The 17,010-nt window shown below is 42.9% G+C and overlaps 2 protein-coding genes across 2 annotated transcripts in view; one reads left to right on the top strand and one right to left on the bottom strand.

Annotated features, from left to right (window-relative positions):
• atad2b (ATPase family AAA domain containing 2B) overlaps nt 1-17,010 on the bottom strand; it is a 636,500-nt gene that overhangs the window by 346,494 nt on the left and 272,996 nt on the right. The window lies entirely within an intron of this gene.
• The window catches only part of klhl29 (kelch like family member 29), a 343,820-nt gene that overhangs the window by 281,071 nt on the left and 45,739 nt on the right, over nt 1-17,010 (top strand). The window contains 5 exon segments of the mRNA XM_083791051.1: nt 9,080-9,147; nt 9,149-9,263; nt 14,046-14,078; nt 14,081-14,136; nt 14,138-14,227. Of these exon segments, the coding sequence (XP_083647177.1) occupies nt 9,080-9,147; nt 9,149-9,263; nt 14,046-14,078; nt 14,081-14,136; nt 14,138-14,227 (362 nt within the window).

Here is a 17,010-nt window from a genome sequence, read left to right as displayed (position 1 = left end):
AGCAAATCAACTCAAAACGCGTCTTTGCACCGTTTCATCTGCCCGTGTGAATGCGCCTTTAGTCTGGCTGCTTGAAGCAGTAAATAAAGCGTCATTCCGTCAATAATTTGAGGCATGATCAAGAGAAGAACATCAAGCACTTTGTCTATTACGTGGTCTTAACGGTCAACATAAGGAGGTTTTGATGAGGAAGCAGCAGACTTCGATCACCATACAGTGGTGTCACCAGGGGGGGGGGGCAGATTACCTGGAAGGGGCTTATGGTGATATTATACCGTATGTGCGTTCTTCATTTCTCAACCAGCCTACCGGTGGTAATTGCTTCTCTCATTTTGAGGCATATTTATACCATAGTCTGGAGGTTATTAGATATTTTTGCCACAGTGTTGGAGTTTTATTTATTTATTTAATTCCTACAAAAATCCCACCGTGCTATTGTAAATATTTTTAAGCAGCATAGTAATTTAAAACCTATATGTGGCCAAGCGGTATCCCTCAGAGAGACTTAACCCATTCTGACCTGAGATCAGATTCATACGAGGTTTCCGCCGGACACACACTGGTCCTGATGAACCCATTCTGACCTGAGATCAGATTCTAAAAATGTCAGTCGTTCTTCGATTTTTCAAAAAATAGCAGACCTACAAGCTCGTATCGCGCCACTCGGTGGCGCGATATGAGCTTGTAGATCTGCTATTTTTCAATAGATAAAGCATAACATGATGCTGACACCAAAATGGGTGCCCGTTCAGAATGGGTTAAGACCTCGCTATTTTTCATTGTCATCGTTTCACTGAGCTGTGTTTAACTCTGCGGGGTGTAATTGTCCTCCTGGTGATATCACTGGAAGGGCAAATTCTATTAACTCTCATTAACTCTGGAGACAAAATGTGTTATTTTAAGATGGTTAATGGTTTTGGGGAAATGCGCAAGATTGTGCACATTATATGCCGTAGATCGGCTCAACTGTTTATTTTAGCCCCTTACAAGTCTGTTTGGCTAAAAGAGGGCTGAACAGTAGAGCAGTGTTGACTAAAACTATGACAAAATGTCGACTGCCCTTTTCACTGACAAAAACTAAATATAAACGAAGCTATAATGACTAAAACTAAGACTAAATATAGGTGCCACGGTGTCTGTCTGTGTGCAGTGGGTGTCTAAAGCAGAAGGCTCTACACCAGTGATTTTCAACCTATTTCTTATCAACGCCCAATCGCCCTTTATTTATTCTGCATTTGAGCACCCTTTTGATGAGCCTCTCAGACCAAAGACTACGAATATTTTGTTGTCATGGGATAGGACTTTGTCCACAATTCCATGCTGTGTTGTTAGTGATGCTATGAGATAATAGGCGGACCACTAGCTGAAAACCACTGCTCTACACCACAGTGTTTTAGAAACGCCACACTTCGAAGCATTTCTGCCCTGAAACTGACAATGATTTGCTAGAAGAAATTGGAAAAATGTTCCCAGCTGGAACAGGCAATTGTTTCGTTTTTTTGACTGAGTGGTGGCTTTTGCTCCACAACGCTCCACACGTCCCAAACTCTTCTCCCTTCTGGCTCCAAAACTGTGGAATGCACTTCCCATTGCAGTCAGAACTGCAGCATCACTCCCAATCTTCCGCCGTAGCCTGAAAACCCACCTTTTCAGACTCCATCATGGCCCATAGCACTTACCCTAACCCCTTAGATAGCATTTCTGTTGGCTTAGATAGCATTTGACACAGACTTATAGCATGTTATGTAGACAGCACTATAATTGTATTGTATATAGTCATAGCACGCCATAGTACATATGTATAGCATAGTAGTAAATATGTAGGCCTATAGTTTATATGTATAGTGTATGTATAGTTTCATTATATAGATATTCCACTGTTACTTTCTTAGCTTACGCATGTTTCATGATATTGATAAATGCTTTTATGTGATGTATTCCCATGCTTTTGTTCTTGCTTACATGTAAGTCGCTCTGGATTAAGAGCGTCTGCTAAATGCCTAAATTGTAAATTGTAAATTGTTGGCAATATTTCTAATCACACTTTACTGTATAAGCACACCGCACTTTAAGGTGACCATGCAGCGCAGTGTTCTTATACCTGTACCTTGTTGTTGACAAAGACTGAGCAGTAGGCTACGAGCTGGCTTTCAGCACAGCACACATGGTTGTAAAATGTCTAAATTACGAAGCTTTTCTTTGTATTGTTTTGTTTTATATCAATACCTGCATGAACAAGCGTCAGTCTCGGATCAGGAACCACACAGACACATCGCCGTCATGGTTGAGAACTCAGTTACCACTTCAATCCCTCTTAGTTTTTCCACCGCTCTCCGGCGCTTCACCATCACACTATCCTTGCAACCATCAAGACCCTGACTGACTGACAGCCGTCCCTGAGTGGCTGGCTGTGTTGTCGGGGAATTTACGCACACAGCACGCACGCACGCACGCACGCACCATGCACGCACGCACGCACGCACGCACCATACACGCACGCACACTTTCACCAATACGTACAGATACAACCCTGCACACAAAGAAGGATATACACGCAGAGATGAAACGTATATAAAAACATATATTAATATACACACACACACACACACAAATACCGCTCCTAGAGAGAAACACGTGTATTCACCCAGACCTGCTCAAAGGGTAGGACACACACACACACGCACACACACACACACACAATATCCATGCCGTCTGATGGGAGGCTATGAGTCCCCATTGGCTGCGCTCCTCTGCCATGTTTCTTATGCTCTGACAGGCCCGATGCTGCATGGCTAGTGTTTTTGCTGGGGGCTCGGGGAGGTCAAAGACGCACAGGGGCGCCGCCGCCCGGATGCGCACCATCCCTGACATGTCTGGCCATGTGGAAAGCACAGAGAAGAACCCCCGCAGATCACATTAGCACGAGGTGATAACAAAGACAAACAAGCCAGAGATATGTATACAAGTACGCACAGCAAGGAACGGCCTCTGCTGGAAATGACACTTGTGATCCCCTTAAGCTCTGTAATTGGACACTTGGGGAGATAAGCTGTATCGCATAAGTTGTCTTTGTTCCCCCGGATTTTTAATTAATCTTTTGAAATCTCGTATGAATTAAGTGTGGTTGGAATCTTTGGAAAAACATCATACTTTGTGAGTTTGCGTCTTTCATGTGGTGCTAATTTGCATGTCCATCTCGTGTTGGCTAATGAGGCTCTGGAAACCAACACCACCGACTCCTGCTCTAGTCTAAGTTGTAAACACTTTCGTGCATTTCACTAGAGAAGCGGAGTAGCCACGCCTGAAATTCCTGAAGCTTAACAAGTTAACTGCCACCAGGTGGCGATAGAGGGTAGTTAGCTGCGCAAGCCAGAATAGGGAAGATTACCATGTTTTCACATCCGGGTTCCTCGCTCGCAGACCTCCATTGTTTATCTTTCGCCAGAAACGTTAATGTCGGGAGCGACGCGATGTAAAATCCCAAATCAGATCTGAACATCCGATGGATGATGATCACCACGGACAGCGCTCGTAGTTTCAGAGATAACAGCCAAAGAAGATTCTCCTTTTAAAGGGACACTTCACCCTTTTTGCAAAAAGATATATGTTAATGACGTTTAGAAGCTTTAGAACACTTTCCTGGGGGTATTTATGTGTGTAATATGTGGTTTTAGATATTTTAGATTGTAGCAGTGAGCCTGTTGTCTCTGATGTCATGGACACTGGGCTCACTTCCTTCCTGGACTACATGTTGTCTCAGTAAGACAGCTCTCCCCCTATCCACAAGGAGGAGCAGTGCACCAAAGAATTATGGGAATTGTAGTCCAGGAAGGTAGTGAGACCAGTGTCCATGACATCAGAGACAACTGGCTCACTGCTACAATCTAAAATATCTAAAACCACATATTACACACATAAATACCCCCAGGAAAGTGATCTAAAGCTTCTAAACGTCATTAACATATATTTTTTTGCAAAAAGGGTGAAGTGTCCCTTTAATGGGACCCTATGGAATGCGCGTGCACGTCTCCTGGTGCTGGGGGTAACTAAGTGTTAAAAAAGTGTTAAAAGTACATTCGATGACGGAGAATTCCAGACAACATGCAGGACAACCCAGGTTTTAATCCAGGTTGTTACACTAACACAACTGCCTGGTTGTATTTATTTTAATACAGTACTGTATGTATCTATTTGCAGTAGTCAGTAGAAAGTAAAAATGTAAAAGTAAACAGAACATTACATAATGTATTGTGTGTGTGTGTGTGTGTGTGTGTGTGTGTGTGTGTGTGTGTGTGTGTGTGTGTGTGTGTGTGTGTGTGTGTGTGTGTGTGTGTGTGTGTGTGTGTGTGTGTGTGTGTGTGTGTGTGTGTGTGTACTGTGGTAGGCGAGAGACACGGAAATGCTCTCACAGTTCTCAGCGGTTTGTTTTACTGTAACTGTTAATGGACTCCCACTTATCCCAGCTGGACATTATTGGAAGGTTTCAGAGTTCCTGAGTGGGCCATTGAATGATTTTAGGCTGGATTGTGAATTTGTGACACCATGAAGCTGAGAAAATTGCTTTAGCTAAAATATATCAGGCCTTCAGTCTCGCGTGGCCAAACAATTGGAGATCTCTGCCTACAAATCCGTCTGTTGACATCCAAGTTCAGTGTAGGTCAGAAGACTGTGGAAACAATTCAGAGATTAAAAAAATAACTGCATTGCAGAACAAAATTCAAACCACTTTAGGGAGGTCCTTCATATTGGGATGGTGTCAGGATTGCTTTACAATGGTACACATGGTTTCCGACAAGCATTGCATTTAGATTTCCCCAGACGTAGTGGTGCTGTAGGTGGAGATCTCCAAGCTTCTGGCTGGCGCAAGGCCGTCCGTCTCTCTTCTCGTGAGTCGTCACTAAAGAACAGTAGATACTCTCGGGATATCTCTAGGTGAACAAGTTCAGAGAAAAAAGTTCAGAGACCGCCCATCCAAAGTTCGGAACGACGGCAATTTGTAGTCATATCGCTGTCCAAGGTTTGGACTTTGGAGGTCTGAAGGATTTTTTTTTGCCTAAAGGGTGAAGTGTCCCTTTCTCTTTGTGTAGCGTACTAGCTTTGGAAAGCACAGGGAAAGAGAGGCAAGTTACTTGAGACCTCAAAACATCTGAATAATGGCTGGCAGTTTATTTTTTTATGTTTTTTTTTCGAGGAGAGACGGGGGAGAGCTACAGGACAGTCTAGGGATGTGTCTGACAGGAGTGTCAGTGGAAGTGGAAGACTATTGATCCTAGCAGATGAACCATTGGTTAACCTCACTTTGGAGTGTCAGAGGAATATACTGTCTCTCTCTCTGTGGCACTCTCTGTGTGTGTGTGTGTGTGTGTGTGTGTGTGTGTGTGTGTGTGTGTGTGTGTGTGTGTGTGTGTGTGTGTGTGTGTGTGTGTGTGTGTGTGTGTGTGTGTGTGTGAGTCTCTCTCTCTCTCTCTCTCTCTCTCTCTCTCTCTCTCTCTCTCTCTCTCATTATTTGCTTATCTGTCTATCTCTGTACCAGTTTCTTTCTTGTTTGTTTCGTGTGTGTATCACTCTCACTTTCTGTCTCTTCTCTCTATCTCTGTCTCTGCTTGCCTGCCTACTTCTTAGAAACAGTCTGGTTAGTAGATGTGTCTCTGTAGGGCTGAGAAGTCCAGAGACGATGCCAGTGTCAGGCTGCCAGCCTGTTTGTGTGCCTATGATCACTGGTGTATTTCTCCAGTGTCTGCACATAATGTTTTTAACGTGTTTGTCGAAGATACTCAACGTGCAGATGGGGATTATTATGCGTGTTTTGAATATGTCGCTCTTTTGCTCCCTCTGTCTGTAAATGGATTGCATTTATATAGTAAATGGACTGCATTTTTATACCCGCTTTTGCTTACAAAGTGGTTTTTTGTCAGCCAGTACCATACAGAAGCAGTACTGCGCATACGGAATGGGGTTGACTGGACTATATTTTTATTTAACCCATTCTGACCTGAGATCAGATTCATACGAGGTTTCCGCCGGACACACACTGGTCTGATGAACCCATTCTGACCTGAGATCAGATTCTAAAAATGTCAGTCGCTCTTCGATTTTTCAAAAATAGCAGACCTACAAGCTCGTATCGCGCCACTCGGTGGCGCGATACGAGCTTGTAGATCTGCTATTTTTCAATAGCTAAAGCATAACATGATGCTGACACCAAAATGGGTGCCCGTTCAGAATGGGTTAAGCAGTTGTTTCACCCCTGACTTAAATGGTAAGTGCCTGTTTATCAACTGTATCTCGGTTCTGATACCTTTACTTTTTGGAAACAATACTGCGGAAAAAACAATATCCACTGTTTTTGAACAGCTCAACCCCATTTGTGTGTTTATGTGCGTGTCATTTGAGAGTGTGTGCTTCCTGGGTGCTTGTGAGGGAGGGGCACAATCATTGTGTATTTCTGTATTTGTGCGTGCAAGCATTGTTTGCTTGCACGTGTCCGCTTGAAATGTGTCATCTTGAAATGGGTAACTGTAGCGTTAATATACAAATTAGCTTTGCAAAGCATATCACGAGCCTCAGATGCTGAACCATCATTATTTATCACGCCAACCCTCTCAATGTGGACAGAGCTTACAAGAACAGCGTCCAAATAAACAGTCATCTGTCCTGGATTTTTTTTCCTCTGCCTTGCACTTTCCTAGTTGTCTCTTTATATTATCGGCTACGGTTTCAGAGCAAAGCCTTTTGCTTTTGTTAAAAGCCAAGCCACTAAAAATGTAAGTGAAATCTAAATGGTGTTTATACAGTATTGGAATACAAAGCAAATTTTCCCTTTTAACGATGTGAATATTACAGATTCCGTGGCCACCAGCATCATTTCATATTGATACACATCCAACAGGATGAAGTTAGCGTTAATATTGCCCTGCGGCTCTCCTTCCTATTGTGCATAACGTTGCGTGCGTGCGTGCATGCGTGTTATATGCTTGACTGAAGGACGGAAATCGATCGCAGATGATGTTATATTACTTGCATGTGCACTAGTTGTTCTCATTGTGTGTGTATGTGCGTGCCATTTCAGTGTGTATGTACCAGGTCCTTGTGAGGATGATCACATGCGAGTTGTGTGTGCTTTTGTGTGTTTGGACCTTTTTATTTTGTAAACATTTACAGTTGAAATGACGTTTATTAGCAGTTAACTGTAGAGTGATTATACAAATTAGCACTTCAGAGCATATCACGAGCCTTGGACTTCATCCTTTATCACGAGTAGGCCAACCCTCTCAATATGGACAGAGCCTACAAAATGAACAGCGTCCAAATAAAGTGAAACAGGCTTTTTGGAAATGTTTTCCACTGCCTTGCACTTTCCTAGTTGTCTGCTTTTGTCGGCTACGGTTTCACAGCAAAGCCTTTCTTTATTAAAAGCAAAGCTGCTGAAAATTAAAGTAAACTCTGTGTTTATACAGCATGTAGAATACAAAGCAACCTTTCCCCCTTAATGAGACACTTATTTTGCTGTTAATATTCCAGATTCCGTGGCCGCCAGCTACATTGTATATTGATAAATATCCAACAGGATGAAGTTAGCATTAATATTGCCCCGTGGCTCCCCGTGTCTATTGTGTGTGTGTGTGTGTGTGTGTGTGTGTGTGTGTGTGTGCACGCACTGTGCGTGTGTGTGTGCGCACACGTGCACACATACAGTACATGCACCTGTGCGTACGGTATGTGGGAGTGTGTTTGTATCTGTGTGGAGAAGGGAGGACAGGAGGGCCGAGCAGTCTCCTAGCAGATGGCAGGTCCATCAGTCTTGGTAATTGAGTTATACTCTCCCACTAAACACAGCACAGAGTTTCCTGTGAACAAGAGGAAACTTTTCTGTTTTGCATTTTGTGTGTTTGTGTGTTTTTCCCGTACTGCATGCTTATCCCATTCTGACCGGGCACCCATTTTGGTGTCAGCATCATGTCGTGCTTTAGCTATTGAAAAATAGCAGATCTACAAGCTCATATCGCGCCACCGAGTGGCGCGATACGAGCTTGTAGGTCTGCTATTTTTGAAAAAATCGAAGAACGACTGACATTTTTAGAATCTGATCTCAGGTCAGAATGGGTTAATCAGACCAGTGTGTGTCCGGCGGAAACCTCGTATGAATCTGATCTCAGGTCAGAATGGGTTATTGACTTCCAAGCAGCCGACGGCTTGCCGAATTCAAAACACACCTGGTTTGTGTGGGAGTTTCAGGCTGTCTGGGCGCGAGTCACTTTTTTTTTTTTTATGATTCAAATTTGTATTGCTTTTTCAATTAGTTTCAGACAATTTTTACACTCCGCTCTTGCCCAGCCACAACAAGTCACCGAGCTCATTTGTATGGAGATTTAACGTGTTATCTTTAAGGTGGTATCTTAAAAATACCTATTTTTGTTTGGTTTCTGGGAATGACCGTGTTAATAAATAGACATAAAAACATAACACTTTGCAGTAAAATGTTTGCACCATGTTTTTGCCCTCCTCATTGCAGTTCAGAATTTAAGCATTGCGGTGGGCCTTAGCTCACAAGGTAGAGCGGGTCATCTGGGAATCCAAAGGTCAATCCCTGGCTCCTGCTGGCTTCGTGTCAAAAGTGTCCTTGATCAAGACACTGAACGCCTAACTGCTCCCGATGTGCCTTGCATGGTTGCCTCCGCCATCGGTGTGTGAATGAGTACTGTATGTGAATGACTGAATGTAAAGGCCCATTGTACAGTGCTTTGGCTTAAGGCGCTATAGAAATAAAGACCATTTACCACTTGACAAGGTCGTCTCTCAACAAATGTTTGACCTCGTCTCTTCCAATTAAAGTTAACTCTCTCTTCCCCCCTATTCTCCTCCCTCTCTCCTTTCTTTCAAATCTCTTGCTTTGTCCTTTTCTCCCTCTCTTTCGGTCTTTTCTTCAACCCCTGTCAACCTCACGTCTCTCTACATTCTGGCTCCCTTTATCCCCATTTTCTCTCCATCCTCCATTTCCTTTCTGTATCTATTCCGCCCGTTCTTTCCTCCGTCCTCCCCACTCTTCTCTATTTGGCTCCGTCTCTCTCTGTCCTCCCAGGTGTGGCGGAGGTGATAGTGCTGGTGGGAGGGCGTCAGGCCATAGGGATGAGCCAGCGCTCGCTCACAGGCGGTCACCTGCTTCAACCCGCAGAACAGCAAGTGGTATCCACTGGCCAGCCTGCCATTCTACGACCGGGAGTTCTTCAGTGTCATCTCAGCCGGGGACAACATCTACCTATCAGGTATACGTCCCACCGCCCACAAACTCGTGTAGGTGGCGTGTTTGTACATGTGTACATGTGTTTGAAACTATACAAGATATTTACAATTTACAATTTAGGCATTTAGCAGACGCTCTTAATCCAGAGCGACTTACATTAAGCAAGAACAAAAGCATGGGAATACATCACATAAAAGCATTTATCATGAAACATGCGTAAGCTAAGAAAGTAACAGTGGAATATCTATATAATGAAACTATACATATATACTACTATGCTATACATATGTACTATGGCGTGCTATGACTATATACAATGCAATTATAGTGCTGTCTACATAACATGCTATAAGTCTGTATCAAATGCTATCTAAGTCTACGGAAGTGCTATCTAAGGGGGGTAGGGTAAGTGCTATGGGCCATGATGGAGTCTGAAAAGGTGGGTTTTCAGACTACGGCGGAAGATTGGGAGTGATGCTGCAGTTCTGACTGCAATATACTGTATATATAGAGATATATATATACAGTATATATATGTAGATTTGCCCAAATATTTCTAAAATAACACATTGTGAGAAATATATTTCCAGAGTACAAAATACAGCTTATTAAAATGATAATGCTGGGGGGGGGGGGGGGGGGGGGGGTGGGGGGTTTATTTCTGAAATTCAGAAGTCAGGGAAATCTTTTCAAGGACTTTCCACACTTTCTCAGCTTAAAGTATTTGGAAACGATTTAAAAACACGAACAGACTGCAACTCTTTTTTTTTAATCTTTTCTTGTTTTAGAACAAAAACTGTGATTAAATGTAACAAAAGCTATTCTATGCCCCCATGACTCAATTCACTGCATTTGAATACTTCGAATATTTCGAGGTGAGAAACAGCTCTCCTTTGTTTGTGTTGAAAGGCTGGCAATTGTGGAGATATCGTTGAAAGCCCAATAAGAAATTATCTCCCTACAAAATCAAAGAGATGTCTATGATGAAAAACTAGGTTGAATTTCACACACCCCAACACGATGTCCATGATCCATCACTTAAATAACCACTAATGTAACTCCCATATCCACATGTGCATATGTAGTTAACCCATTCTGACCGGGCACCCATTTTGGTGTTGGCATCATGTTGTGCTTTAGCTATTGAAAAATAGCAGATCTACAAGCTCATATCGCGCACCGCGTGGCGCGATACGAGCTTGTAGGGTCTGCTATTTTTTTAAAATCGAAGACATTTTTAGAATCTGATCTCAGGTCAGAATGGGTTAATAATATAACTGTCAAGATGTAATAGACATTTTTGGAATCTGATCTCAGGTCAGAATGGGTTAACACTCTCACCTGCCAAAACGGAGGTCTCCGTCCTATCAAATAGTTGCGCTCCACGCCCCGGACGGACGGAGATTAATCAAAAGACGGAACAATTAAATCATTTCATAACCGAGCACACCTGTCTACAGGCTGGGAGTGTCGATTGGGCAACATTTGATTTCATTTTCCGGTTGGTGACGTCATCCAAAGTGATGAAATGAAAAATCTTAAATCCTAAATCTAAATCATCCATCTTCAACCGCTTATCCGTAGTCGAGTCTCAGGAGGCAACGGCAGTGTTCCAGACGTCCCTCTCCAGAGCAACATTACTGACGGATCAATCTTGAAATGGGCTCCGACACTGCCCTCATTTAATGGTTCCAAATACCCCCCGGGTGTTAAGGGTGTTAACTACCTCTTCTATCTGCAAACATTCAATGTATCCCCAAATCACTGTAATTCCTCAATTCCTGGATATCGTTATTCACGGACCCGAAGAAGAAAAGTGACACTTTCACCTTAAAACTTTTAACTTTATTTTAATGGTTATTGATCTTGGTCGTTTGGAAGTCTTTTCAAACAATACTTTTGCAATAACAGTGTTGCCTAAACTTTTCATATTTACTGCTGATTTCAGATTTCGGTGAATGATAAATATGCACTTGGTCAGACAGTTTTCAAAAATCTGTGTTGGCCAATTGATTCCATCAAAGTGTTTGAATTCTGGAGAGACCTTGAACGCAAAAGATTCAGTTAAATTATGCACTCAGGCATGGAGCATCTCACCAGAGGCGTTTTTAATGACTGCATCTCGAGCAGTATTAACATAGTCTCAGAAGAAGGAGAAGCCATTCATATTCATGTTTTAGATTGTGATGGTGTGGTGGCCAGATGGATTGAAAATAAGAGGTGGGAAGAGTGAAGCTTTGCAAGAGGACCAAACTCACCCAAAGCTCCCAAAAACTATTTTCCGTTTTCTTCGCGTGGTCATCCGGGTAAACAACTTTAATATTTAATATTATTAGGCTACTGGTATACATTGTGTCCTATTTAAAGCACCATCTGTCCTAAAAATTTCAGGACCTCTCTCCTGTATTCCCCCAGTTTGATTTTTAAAGTCGCTGCAGTATTTTAGCACCTTCCTTCCTTTGTTCCTGCACTCCATGCCATGCACTCAGCCTCTCTCTCTCGCTCTCCATCTCTCTCTCTCCCTTTCTGAGCCACCTTTAACTTCCTCCAGAGGTGCACTGTATCGCTAGCTCCACGGTCCATTTGCGTCGGAGTCTCGCTCGGCACTGAGGCCCTGACATTGCGGCGCGTAAACGCTACAGGATTTGTCCCTGCGTGTACTTCCCCCTCTCGTTTCTCTTTTCATATAAATGTAAATGCGTGTTTGGGCATTGGAACAGGGCTGGCGGTTGTCCACAGGGAAGCCTGGCAGGCAGTTGGGAAATCAGAGGTGCACTGGCTCGGCCAATCAATGGGCTATGAGCTGTGACCTTCCTTCGCACTTGGAATGGGGTCACAAAAGCTCACTCCCCGGTGTCGCGTGTCAAAGTACACGGCATCGAGCAGATGCTTTTTGAAGGAGTCTCTCGTGCTGAAACGAGAGAGATGGGTGTTTTTTTGGTTGGTTGGTTTCGTTTTTTGTTGACTGCACACTGGCAAACAGCTTTCGGTCAGGTGACTTTGTCCTTCAATTCACACTGTGAAATTTATTATCCTAACTGTTCTACTTAAAAGTTTGTCCTAAACGTGGAGTGGACCCAAGTTTTTTCCAAATCAGCACATGCAGGCACAACATGCCAGAAAAATAAGATGGTTTCTTATGATTCTTCTGTGGTGCAATCGGCTTGACCGGGGCGCTCCATCACAGGGGGGGTGAAGCACACACCACATACTGTACACCAATGGGTCGAGTCCCAGTGGTGTGATATGTCCTGTTGCACGTCAGCGCATTGGTGGCGCATGTCGATGCAAGTCGACCCAAGCGATTGGTCCAATTCAATGGTTGCTTGCAACTCCTTGCAACCATTTTGGTTGCAAGGAGTTGCATTCCAACCCATTTGGTGTGGTTTGAGCTTAAAGGTATTATGACATGATTTATAACATAATTTTAAAAACATTAAAAGTCTTGCCATGGTCCTTCAAACGTGTCCTAAAAGTTTGAACACTCAAACTCCACTCCAGTATTTCTTGACAGGAGTTTTTTGTGTATGTGTAAAGTTCATCCCTGAGAAGCCATGGAAAAACACATTCTTTTAGCCTGTAGATGTCGGTAATTCCCCCTTTCCTGTCAACCAAGATGCGCTTATTTGACAACTTGGTAGGAACGTCACCGTCAAAAATAAAAGAGTCATCTAGACCAGTTGGTATCCAGTGTAAGGACTTGTGTTGATTGACACAGCCAACAACAGAGCAGATTGATTTTTCTCTAGAAGCCATTATTACTGAAACAAACAAAGTCGCGGTCACAATGAGGAAGTAGAGAGGAGAGGAACGAGGGGGAGGAGAGGAGAGGGGCGGGGAAGAGAGGAGCAGGGAGCAGAGGGGAGGGGGGCGGAGGTTTAGCGGAGATCTACGTATATCTCTGCCGTCCAACCCAGATGAGACATTTTGCATAATTATTCACAAAAGTCCAGACAGCAGAGAATACACTGAATGTTCAAACTTCGGGGTTTTTTTGGTGAAATTGATGTCAAGAAAAGCCAAAAAATCTACAAAAATGTGTTTTAAATGTCACAATCCCTTTAAGAATGCATGGGGAGAGCATTCTCTGTTACTGCAACTGTTCAGCAGGGAACAGAACTGGGAGGGATAGCGTATTCCTCTGCACACATGATGCGCTCCCAGTGAAACTGTTCTCTGTCAGGTCACTCAGTTGTATCAGAGAAGTTGTCTGCACTCTCCCGAAGACCAACAGTAGGAGTTGGCAGTGTCAGCGACTATACTCATGGGTGGAGGTGGTCTACATAATGACTAAATTGGGGAAAACATAAAAAAGACAATTGTCCTACCAATGTTTCGATATATGTGACCAGATTTGACTGAGAGACTGCCATCGCGCACATTCAGCTCTTCACCAGAGGAGAAAAATGAAATAAGTGTCAAAGCTGAAATTGACATGTAAATATGAAAAAAATGCTTAAACAGGTATAGCTATTGTAATGTTAGAGACCACAGAAGTGAACTTTCAAGCCTGTTTTCTCAACTCGCTGTTTTCTGCAAGACATCACTCTATAAGCCATATCTCCAAAACTGGTGGGTCAAACTGAACAAACCAATATGTCAATTTTGAAGCTATGATTCCCTGCTTTGATATGAAATGTAAAAACTAAAATTCAAAAAAATCCAATGGCAGTCTCCCAGTCAAATTTGGTCACATATATATATATATATATATGCTTATTAGGGACACACATATATTCTACATTATACTAAGGAATGCTGTCCTGGAATACTTACTAATAGCCCTAAACTTTGCCTGGTGTAGGTGGTACAGAGTCTGGCGTGACAGTGGCCGACGTGTGTGCTACATGTCCCTGCTGGACAACTGGAACCTGGTGTCCCGGATGAACATGGCCACGCTGCCGACACAACAGCCTGGTGTACGACGGCAAGCTGTACACCATCGGAGGCCTGGGCATGGCGGGGAACCTGGACCACGTGGAGAGGGTAAGCCCGCATGCAGCTGGTGGTGATGACTCAGCGATTCCCAGCCTGTGGGCCCCGGGCAGTGGCGTGCACAGATAGACACTAGGGGGTGCTAGAGCACCCCCTGCCATTTTGGCAATTTTGCTCTTAAAAAAAGATTTTTTTTTTTTTTTTTTTTATCTTGATAAAAAAAACCACTTCTACTATATTATTTAGGCCCCCACAATCTAAAGATATGTTTCTATGTCAGCTGGTTCTTCGATTAAAGAAAAATAGCAGACCTACAAGCTCGTAGCGCGCCACTCGGTGGTGCGCTATGAGCTTGTAGATCTGCTATTTTTCAATAGCTAAAGCACCAAAATGGGTTCCCGCCCCAAAATGCGCTGCACAAGGTGCCCTTTTTTTCACTTGAGCACCTGCCCCTCTAAATGTCTGTGCACGCCACTGGGCCCGGGAGTATATTGCGAGTGGACCCCCAAAATGATTGTCAAAACACTGAGATTGTAATGATATCATATCACTTTTTTTTTTTTTTTTTTAACATATGTTTATTGATTTATTTTACAGTACAAAGAAGTATTTCAAAACAATTGACATATATTCCCCCCTCCCCAACATCCCCATGGGCAAGCGCAAAATACAAATAAAATATTATCACGAAATGTTTTGACAATAATAAATACAGAACACAAAAATAAATAAATAATGACAAACGAAAAAACAATAATAAAGACACTATTACTTACAGTTAACCAAACAAATACACAATATCCGTCCACAGTTCCCTATACCCCACCCCACCATGAAACAGTAATTAACAAAAAATGCCTATTTAATTAGCATCGACTCTAAAAACGCCTTTTAAATCCTGACATAAGTTTGAAAAACGCATAATGTTTATTCACAACTATCAAAAACATTCTATACTGCTTCATACTGTACATAGCAACCAGAACCCCAAAGGGGTTCCCATCCCGAAGGGTAAATAAACACCAAAACGGGTCCCCGTCCTAATGGTCAGATGGGTGGGCCACCACATACTTTCATGATTTCGAAGTTGGCCCTGATCCAGAAAAGGTAGGGATTAGGGAACCGCGATGATCGATGGACGAGTCGTAGATTCTCATCCAGAAAGCACACACCTGGAAGGCTCGCCTTGAGATAACAAAGCAGCCCCGAATCAATGGCCCCTTGACCATTTCTCCATGTGTTGCGGGTGATTGGGCGGAATCAGCCCGGATGCTGAGGTGTTCTTTGAAGTAATCCGCTCTCAGCAAATAAATATGCACAGTGTGCATGCAGTGTCTGGCAGATGGTGAGAGGCGCATGCATTGTGAGACGCTGCATATTGCAGAAGTGGTTATATGTTACGGTTAGTTGTTTTGTTTTGCATTTGGCATGTTCCCCTTCAATGGGAGAACATCTTTAATTTCACCTATAATTTCCTTCAATCTTAACCAATAATGCTAGACCATTTCAGTTCCATTGCTTCATATCCAATTACTTCCTGTAGTAACCTTCCCTATCTGGGAATTAAGGACACATTGTTCAGAGATATGTACAAATTACTAAGGTAAAGAAATCTAAGACTGGCCCAGGCGGTGGCGTAACTGTCTGGGCACCCGACTGGTAATCCAGTCGCAGTGTGCCGCAGGTTCGACTCCCGAGCCCGACACGGGCCTTTACTGCATGTCGTCCCCCCATCTCTCTCTCCCGTTTCCTGTCAGCCTACTGTCTGTCCCTTCAAAAGGCGTAAGCCGCAAAAAAATATCTTAAAAAAAAAAAAAAAAAATCTAAGACTATATGGCCCGATATGACTGTATTTTCAACTCAAAATAGCTCACAGCTAGTGTCAAAGTCAAAATGTGGAGACGCGAAAAACACAACTTAGCTCCCTCTCATTTAACTGGGAGGTAAATTTGCTCCATTTCTCAAGCATACAATTGTTATATGATACCAAGGATCCGCCCACCTAACATCAATCTAAATAACATAACTTACGTAATGTACCTAGCATCTACCCACCTAATACATCTAGCATTAATCTAAATAGCATCATTTACATACCTAGTCTCTCACTAAATAACCCAGATAACACATCCAGCATTCATCTAAATAGCATTAACTTACATGTCTAGCATCTGTCTAAATAACCCACTAAACATATCTAGCATCTATCTAAATGGCATAACTAAATGACTAGCATTAATCTAACTAACATTCTGTAACCACATCATCACGTCTACCATCAATCTCAATCAAATAACGTACATACAATAGCAAGCGTCTGTCTAAATAACTGTATAATATCTGCAGATCGGTAAGCTATTCTATGTTCTCTTACTGTGTACTTATTCCAGCCGTCAGCGGATTGTTTGTCTGGTACAGTAATAATACTCTTTATTGTCCCGGAGAGGATATTTGTCTTCACCGTCTGTTCAAACACCCATATAAAAAACAACACATACCACTTCACAGAAGTTCACACCAAGACAATACAAAAACATGAGGTCCTACCTTTTTCCATAATGGTAGACGTATGCTATGAGTATGTTTTGATAGTAGTTTACTTTAAAACACACACAAAATGTGCATGGCACGTTTTGATATGTTCCGATTCCACTCATCAGAGGATTGCAAACTGATTGGCTGCCTGGTTGGCTGTTACACTGATTTGGTTGGCTGTCACACGTTTGTTCCAGTATACTGTAGTTAAGAGGTCATACAGAGAACAGCACGGTTGGCCCTTTTTCTCTAACGATGATTTCATATGGTGTGGTATTCGTCTGGGCTCTTCGTGGAAC

Source organism: Protomyctophum parallelum (genome assembly GCF_964188405.1).
Source record: "Protomyctophum parallelum genome assembly, chromosome: 19".
Lineage (NCBI taxonomy): Eukaryota > Metazoa > Chordata > Actinopteri > Myctophiformes > Myctophidae > Protomyctophum > Protomyctophum parallelum.
Note: the sequence above shows the minus strand (reverse complement) of the source record. Positions and strands in the feature narration are given on the sequence as shown.